Here is a 9,154-nt window from a genome sequence, read left to right on the forward strand (position 1 = left end):
TCACAGTTTGAGGTGTGAACTGCAAGTAACACTTTAAATATTAGATATGTGATGAAGCAGCAATTGCCAAAGATCTAATCTTGATGAATGTTTTTGAGCAAGGAATTCTTTCATAATGAACTAAGCACTGTTGATATCTAAAGAGTTTTGTAAAAGATCCTAAACTGTGGTTTGTCTTCATAGCATTAGCACACACTGTAGATTTTCTGGTGGTTGCAAGGTGAATTCTATTTTCCAGCTTCTTCCACTATCAAGTTATTGAATATTTCATCTTCTGTCTTACTCGGTGGATCATGTATTTCATTTTGGTGTGTTTCAAGCAATAGTAATGTTAGCAATTTCTCTCTTGGAACTTACATTTAAACACCTGTAGCCTTACATCTAAACAGCTGTAGCAGTTGAGTATTGTGATCCCAAGTGAAGAACTGAGCTGGTGTAACAACACAAGATGTTCCTGCACCTCTCCGCTTTGATGCAAAGTCCAGCAGCAAAGGGACAGTTAACACAGTCCCTCCTGCTGACTCTGTTTTGTGTGGTTAACTGCTTGCAGTTTTTTCCTAAATGGGTGCCACTAGGCTTGACATAACTAACTTGTCAGTGCACAGAAATAATCATGAAGCATTAAAAAAAATTGTCGAGAGGTTTCTACCACCTACACTGGAGTTACTGCTTTTTGAAAAGATGGATGGGCTCGGGTGTACCAATTTAAAATGTCCTGTCACCAGAATTACTCGGTAGCTATGAATGTCTATGAAGTTTTTAATAAATTTTTTGAATGTGCCAGGTTCTTCAATGACACAGGCATGCCCTGTTACAGGTTAGGGGGAGGAAAAATAGGCAAGTTTTGTGTCCCGTGTTGTTTCTTAACATTTTTCACACTGGGAACCTGCCAGAGGTAAAAGTATCTGCTGGAAAGCACAAACCTGAGAAAGTTTCTGTAGTATCAAAATGACATTTTAGTGTGCATGCCCTTTTCTTTTGGGAGTCGCATTTTGAGTGTTTTCCTTCAGTTAGCAAATAAGAAGTCCGACAGGTTATAGAAGTCATGAAGACAATCCAGTATGAGGTTTATTCTGCTCATACTGAACAGAGACAGTGTAATCAGACAATTTCTTTGTGGATGAACTGCTATCTTGTAAGGGAAGATGCATGAAAGCTGAAGGTAGTGGTTTTGTAAAAAAACAAACAAATATATGTAGGTTCATTATTCTTTTTCTTCTGAGTGAGAACACAGCTTTTTTTGTTAGCTAAATTAAAAATGCATAAATAAATGGAAAAATTAAAGCAATGGATGTACTGTGTGTGTCCCTCACACATTCTGCTTTATTCTTAAAAGAGTTTTATATTGTGTATTTGAGAGAAGATAAAGCGCAGAACTGTGCCTTTCCTGCTGGTTTGTCTTTTTTTGTTCCTGGCCACCTTCCACTGTAATAAATAAGGCTGCATCTTCAGGTAACTAATCCAGAAAAATTCAGTGTTTAATGAATTTATCCTATGTAAGAATTTTGAAGTGAGACACTGAGTTTAGGCCAGGGTTTTTTGTTCAGTGATGCCACATACAAGGACAATGAAAGAGGACCCAGTTTAGTCTACCGATACCCTGCCCTTCCTTAACGTTAGCATTCTATGATAATTCTAAACATTGGGGAAACCTCTTGACATGAACCATCAGCAATTTTATCAACTTCTTTTGGCTGAACATTTTGTAGAGTAATGGAGAGGGCATGTTAGCCAAGATTTATTAAGCCAAAGTTATTAAGAACAGCAGAACATTCCTCCCTCTTTGTCCCACACCACCCACCCACCCACCCACCCATCCATCCATCCATCCCTGCTTTGGAGAACCATTTCTGTATTCCTGCTGTTAGCATCTAGGTTCTGTCTCTGCTCATAGCTGTACGTATGCAAGGCCCTGCAGAAGCGTAGTAAGTGTATGAGTCTGTTACACCTTGTATAAACAGAGAGGATCAGAAAAGAGAAGTGATAAGGTAGAAAGCCCGCTTTTTCTGCAATTTGTGTTCAAAATGCAAGATAATCTCGGTAACCAAGTTTTCGATGTCTTGAGAGAGTGTTACGTAAGCAAACATTGAACATGACATAGTCTAAAACACTAGAACTTCTTCTCAAGTATTATCTTATAAATCTTGCTGCTGTTACAGTATTTGCTTTCAGTAGCTGTAGAAAGCAATTGATGGAATAATTTAGGTTGGAAGGGAGTTAGAGAAGGTTGCTCAGCCTTGTCCTGTCAAATGTTGAAAATCTGCCAGGGTGATTCCGCAGCATTCATACAGTTACAGCATCAACATGTAGTCATTAGTGGAAGTGTTTCTTTGAGAGGGCCTCTTTTGAAATGAGTAAGCAGTTGAAAAGGGAGAAGAGAAAGTGTTTGACATTTGAAGGTGTTCATGCCCATTATGAAAAAATCAGAAACCACTGACAGTGAAATCTGTCTGCTACTTGAAATGTTCTTGTTTTGAACTAATAACTCTTATTCTTATGGTAATTTATATTTCCAGTATGTGGAAAATGTTCTTGGTTGTTGCTTTCTATTCTGTGTGGTATTTTGGGTCTGCCTGATTTTTCCCACCCTCCCATTCCCAAATTTTTTTTTCATTCTGGTTCTTTACTATGGTTTTGATAAATGAATGTTAGCGAGTTTGATGGGGAAATCCTATGTATCCTGTAATAATGAACGACCAGTAATTCACGGATGTGTTTTTGTACTGCAGACCAAAATCTACACCAACGGGGCAACCCAGTGCCAATGGAGTACAGTCAGAAGGTCTAGATTATGACAGATTGAAGCAGGTACGTATATAATGCTTTGAATAGAGAACTTGGGTATAAGAGCTTGTAGCTTGTAGTTCTTAACTGTTTTCTTAACTAGTTCCAAACTTAAATAATGATTTAGTAATTATTAGTCATTATTTTTCCCCAGCGGATGGGTTCCAGACTTGGCGGGTTCAGGGGATGGATGTTTGTAGGGGCATGGTGTTGGTGTTGGCGGCAGTGATTTTTAGAGGGGGTGTGAATTGTGGAGTTGGAGGTGAGGGATCTTTCTCAAGTGGTGTTTGGATTAACGGGCTGGTCCCTGAGTGGGGAGGGAGGTTCTGGAGCGGGTTCTAGCTTGGCTGCTGAGTCCAGAGTGGGTTCTAGCTTGTCAACCGGTTCTAGAGCAGGTTCCAGCTCAGGGAGAATTTCTAGGGTGAGTTCTGTCTTCATGGTTGGTTCTAGATTGGGTTCTGGCTTGGTGTGCAGTTCTACAGTGGGTTCTGGCCCAGTGGGTGGTTCTGGAGCATGTGGGTGGTTGTTCTAGAGTCTAGTTCAAGAGGTACTCATGTTTTGTCATCTCAAGAGGATTTTCAGTACTCTTGCTACAGCTTCCATGAAATGCCGCTGCTGATAGCAGCCTGGCTGCCTTTTTTTTTTTTTCCTTCTGTTTTCTTTTTTTTCTGGGGAGGTTTTTTTTTCTTCTCTATGGTTCTTTCAAGTTGAAGGCACACAGGATGAGGATCCTGTCATCCCATGAAGTGCAGCTCTCCCAAGTTTCCAGCACACTGACTCTTGGTGCCTCTGCTAAGATTCTTTTCTTTGGAAGCAAAATCATGTCACACTCTATTTCTAGTGGACATGTGGCAAGCTCTTACTTGCCGCTGCCCTTCCAAGCAACTGGTGGCCATGCTCCTGCTCCAAGGCTTCTTGCCGCTTGTCCAAGAGTCTCATCTAAGACTTGGTGAATTGGGAGACCTACCTCTGCAACTTTGATATGTGCTCTTATGCCAGGAATGATTTCAGGCAGGGAAGGTGTGTCCATGCATGTGTTCCACCAACGGCTCATGAAGGACTCGGAAAGTCTAGAGTAGAGTAGTTGAACACTCAGTTGCGAACAGTATGCTAACCTCAAAGCTGAAAAAGAAACGGCTGAACTCTTCTGGATGAGTTTCTTGCTGACTACGGATTTGGCCAGGAGGTGACAATCTCCTCTACAGAAACAGACACTACCCCTTACTCTGCTTGTAAAAACATTGTCACCAAATCTTCAGTTAACATCACTTAGATGAAAGGATGGAGAAAACAACAAGTGGAGGATGGCACTTCACTCGGTCACCTTCATTCCCTCACATTCCACTTGGTGACTGGGAATACCTTGGTATCTTGAGCCCTCTTTTTTTCCTTTGAATATTTCCTTGGCTTGCGGTTTTTAGTTAGCTACTTTCTGCATTTCACATCACATTTCATCTGTAGCAAAGCTTTCTTATTTTAAAGGGATGTGCCAATTTTTTTTTTTTTTACTTATTTAGCAATTACATTAGTGCAATAGTCTGAATTCACCATGTCCCTTCTCTCCTAAGTTCTACAGGAATCAATTTGTAGGACTTCTACGGAAGGTTTTTTGTTTCTTCATTGTATCTGCAGTAAGAATCTTTTAGGGATGCTTTAGGTTTGGCGGATTAACTTGGAAGGTAAAGGCTGGGTTATGCATTTCAGAAGGGTTAAATGTTGATGAAAGGTTGAAAGAATTTTGGATTTCTTTCAGCAGAAAATTACAGGTGGCAAACCTAACCTGTTCATGTTGCAAAACTAATCTATTTTTTATGCTTTCTGACACCATAGGACATTTTAGATGAAATGAGGAAGGAGTTAACGAAATTAAAGGAAGAACTCATTGATGGTAGGTATCAATCTCTTTGCTGCTGTTGTTCAGTCTTAGAGTAAGTAGCTACAGGTGCACAACAATGTAAATATAATGTGTTTCTAGCCCGAGAATGATATATTGGTAAAAGTAGCTTTGTTTTTAGTCTGGTAGCATACTTCCATTTGTGGCAGACCCGTTCTGATTGATGTGCTTGTATGTTTTCTTCTCCTGTGCTTTTTGTTTTAATAGCACATTGATACCAAGTAGTGTCTTTTAAAAGTGGTTGGAGGGGTGCTGTATTTGAGTGATTTGCAGTTATCCTTTTATCATGTGGTGGTAGGTGGGTTATTTTTAAATAATCCAGAGCTGCTGAGGTGCATATTTCAAGACCAGTAATATCCAGACTAGGATTGTGCTTCCAGCTTTCAGTCTTGTCCTCTTCGGTCTGTAACATAAGAGACAAAGAAAAGAATTCTTACAGTTTTTATTTTAACAGAAGATATTTTCCTAAGTAGTCTTCTGTAGTTAAGGGAAGTCATTGAGAAAGGATAAAAAAAAAAACGGGGGGGGAGAAAAAGTCGTATTAAACTGATACCACTGCTGGTAAAATATCAAATGTCATCAACTGATGTCATAGAAAGAGCTGGCTAGTTTTGGGCTACAGAGAATGCAGTGCTTTTCCCTATATTTTGACTGTGCTGTGTACCGCAGCCTTTTAGAACAGTACGATGCAAACAAGGGAGGGCCCTGAGGCTGCTCTTAAAACAAGTAAAAAATTAAAATAAATGAGGCCACACATATGCTCCTTGATAATCCCAGTGGTAGTGATTGTCATCAGGTAAGGCCATAGACTTGCTGGAGATGCAGAACTGAAAAATAGGATGTTAACAAAAATTTTACAGGAGGAAAAAGGGTTGTCTGAAGCCACATGAAGCTATCTTACATATAGGTTATTCACATTATAAGACTGTTGGAGCGGGGTGAGCCTTCTTTAAGTGGTCAGTTGTGTATTCTGGCTTTTTGCCTTGACTTTGACTATTTGATTTGTTAACCTCTCTCTCTCTCTCTCTCTCTCTCTCTCTCTCTCTCTCTCTAGCTATCAGGCAGGAACTCAGCAAGTCGAATACTGCATAGAAAGACTAGTACTAAGCCGATGTGGCTCTTTAACTTGGTATAAAACTGACTACGTTTTGTGAGCTGTTAGAAGAAAACGGAGACAGACAGACACCTGGAAGGAGGGTGAAACAACCTATTCTGAAAAGCTTCAGACACATCACTCTGGTGATAATGCTATTCCCCTCCTAGTTTGCAGCTTTTTTCTGACCTTTACAGCAGGGTGGAAAAGACTCTTAAAGTTACTGTAATGATTATGCAGAAATTCCTACACCTATCAGACAAGATCACAGTGCTTTGAAGTCTACTCATGTCAAGATAAAATTGCACATGTTTCAGAATTTGTTGTTAAGACAAAAAACAGGGAAAAGCTTGGGAAGGCTTTTCAGAGAGGTTTTCTTAATGAAGGAGTTAGCAAGTTATACTGTTGTACTTCAGATGTATCTCAGGTTTGTCTTCCTATCGTATCTGATATTTCCATGAATAATTTAAAAGATCAGATGTGTAGAAGTTCAGTTCACAAAACATGGAACAATTAGAAACGCGTACTTTTAAAGGGCAATATTCGTAAGTGAATGACCTAGCAGTGATGACATATCAAGATTTTGGAATTTTATGATAGGAAGCCTCTCTAGTTAGCCTTCATGCAATTTTATAGGAAAATCAAAAAAGCAAATACAGTCCAGAGTTTAAAGATGTAGATGCCTTCCTACATTGTTACAATGCTTTACCAAATCTAAGACTTCTACATAATGCGAATCAGCAGTCAAATGTAAACCATTAGTATGTTGTAGATTTACAGTAGATTTTGGGGCTTTTTTTAGATTTATGCATGTGGACATTTTTGTAATGTAACACAACACAGCCAGCTTTTTAATTAAAAGAAAAATTGCATGTCACAGAGTAGCCTTTTCATTTGTAAGGCTTAATTTATGCCCAGAAAGATGGGGGATGAGGGAGGGGGAAGGTGACACATTTTTCTTACTTTCTACACTTTTTCTTCATCTTACATGCATGTGTAATAATGAGGAAAACGTGACTTTTATCAGTAACCATGTTAATGGAACCAAGTACTTAATCCTTTTGTATCTTTTTTCAGTTTTCTATTTGTAATTCAGTAATACTTCCATAATGGTTCTGAAACTCCCACGTGAACCTAACTCATTTCTTGGTGAGAGAACAAATGTGTAGGCATCTGAATTACTGAGGATGCCCCTGTGTAAGTGCGTTGTCCTTTACCTTTTTACCATGACCCTCTGCTTCACTCTTTTCTGAGACTCCTTATTCAGTTGTTTAATGAAACAGGACAGCAGCTAGTTACCTTAGAACAACGGAGCATCAGATCACAGTAATTGTCCCCTTCTCCTCCTAATTTATCTGCCACCCTCCTTCCAAAAAACTCAAAACCAACAAAAAACCCCACAGCTCCACACAACCCAAACCCTGAAAAACAGCAATGGTATGCCATTGGTTTCGGTTAACACTTCGATAATCATTTTTAGGGGAGATGATACCTTTCTGTTTCCCAGGGTTTCAGATTTTATGCTTGTAAATTTTGGGTTTTTTAGTTGTTTTTTCTTTTTTTTTTTAATGTGGTACAGTTCAGTGGAATAGAAATTCTGTGAATTGGATCTGTAGTGCTTTGGACAAAGAATATGGATCAAAATCTTCCCTTTTCCTTTGCACTGTCAATTTTTCTGAGCCGTAACAGTGCCATGTTTGCTTTGGGATCTGTGCTGATCCAAAAGAAGTTTACTTACAACTTTTGGAGAGATTAATGTTTCAGCTTAAAAGTATATGCAGCTCCATTCGTAGGACAAATGCTTTCAATAACATACTGTCTTAAGTGCTGAACACCAAAGCAAAACAGCACTTACAGCTTTGGAAAGGCTTCAAAGGGAATTTTTTCTCCAATTCAAACATTTCCTATTTCTGTCGGTTCAAATTCTAAGAGAAGACTACAGTGGAAATATTGCCTAACTCCATTTATTAATCATTTTTTAAAAAGAAAAAAGAAAAACAAAAACATTTTTCTGCATGCATTTACTGAAGGCATTGAAAAAAAAAAATCCGTAGTAAGCTTGTCAAGTACTGTTTTTCTCAAAACAAGAGGAGGCATTTTCATCTTTGTTGATGTAACTTTTTGTTTTACACGGACTTTTTGAGCATTAAGGAAGTTTACCCTTGTCAGAAATCATGTTTGATTTGTTTCTAGGAGAGTTCAGGAGTAGCATAGTGGAATAGTGTGAATGGGTATAAGTGGTCCAAAATTAAAGGCTGAACTACTAGATTGTGCAAGGAACTGGCTTATGCACTAAACGTTTTGTGCCTTGGTCTACAATTAACATGATTTCTGTTTAAAAGAAAAAGGAACAGATGTCGTCTTTTGTGCTGCTTCTACATACATACTTTCTGTAATCCCAAACTGCCGAATTGGTTCTTTCCAGAAAATCTGATTGAATTAAAGATTACTGTAGAAGTTTCCTGTCCTACTGACAGTTGCACCGTTTCCAGAGATTTCAGTATTGAAAATGAACGGCAGAAGCTAAGATTATTCTGCTTACTGGTAACTAAGTTCTTTAAAAACCATATTGTGGTGATTCTGTGCTTTTGTACAATGGATGTCTTAAGCTGAGGGCAGTTTAAGGGATCCTTTCTAATGCCAGGAAGGCGTTGCTTTCCTCAACACTGTGATCTGACCTGTGATAAACCTGTACTATAGACAAGTGGCTGCCAAGTCAACTGCAAACCAACTGAATGTAAAAATCTTAGTGCTGGTGCTGAAATCTCTTCAGATAGTCATAATGATTTCCAGTTCATTGTTTTAAAAAGTTATCGAGCATCAAGTGTCAATCAAAGACTGAAGATGATCACTAATGAATGTTGACTTTTCGTGCATTTAGGTTTACCTTCTTTTTAGTTTCTCAGTTCATTCTCTGCTATTTTTATCATATTGTGTCATTTTAAATTTCTTACATGCTAACGTTTTGTTTGAGCGAATGAAATAAAATTGCAATATATAAACGTTGCCACCATTTATTTCTGGAACTTCGTAGAAGACTCTCTGAGGTTTACTACTCGAATTCCCCAAATTTTTAATGGCTGCGATCATTCCTTACTCCTTGATTCCACCCTCCTTTCTGTTTCTCCATCAGAAGATTCGGTAGAGAAAAGTGAAGACTTACCTTACAAAGAATGTAATTGCAGGGACTGTGTAACATTCATCAACGGTAACTGCTGTACATAAATTAAAATCCATTTTAAATGTATGATTTGATTTACATTCTCACATGGCATACACTTTGGTCTCTGTATCCACGGAGAACTTGGAAGGGAGGGAGAGGGAAAGACTGGGGGAAAAATAATTGCAGTTAGTCTGACTTTTTATTTTGCTGCTTTTATGTT

The 9,154-nt window shown here is 38.6% G+C and overlaps 1 protein-coding gene across 4 annotated transcripts in view; it reads left to right on the forward strand.

Moving 5' to 3' along the window:
• The window catches only part of ENAH (ENAH actin regulator), a 132,601-nt gene extending 123,824 nt beyond the window's left edge, over window positions 1-8,777 (forward strand). For all 4 annotated transcript variants that reach the window (XM_087774040.1, XM_087774042.1, XM_087774041.1 and 1 more), the window contains 3 exons: window positions 2,730-2,808; window positions 4,615-4,672; window positions 5,733-8,777. In XM_087774040.1, coding sequence (XP_087630166.1) covers window positions 2,730-2,808; window positions 4,615-4,672; window positions 5,733-5,770 — 175 coding nt within the window. In that variant the 3' untranslated portion in view covers window positions 5,771-8,777. The remainder of the gene's footprint in view (window positions 1-2,729; window positions 2,809-4,614; window positions 4,673-5,732) is intronic.
• The last annotated feature ends 377 nt before the right edge of the window (window positions 8,778-9,154 follow it).

The sequence above is a fragment of the Nipponia nippon genome, unplaced genomic scaffold, assembly GCF_047370975.1.
Source record: "Nipponia nippon isolate SJK-2023a ecotype South Korea unplaced genomic scaffold, ASM4737097v1 scaffold_4, whole genome shotgun sequence".
Lineage (NCBI taxonomy): Eukaryota > Metazoa > Chordata > Aves > Pelecaniformes > Threskiornithidae > Nipponia > Nipponia nippon.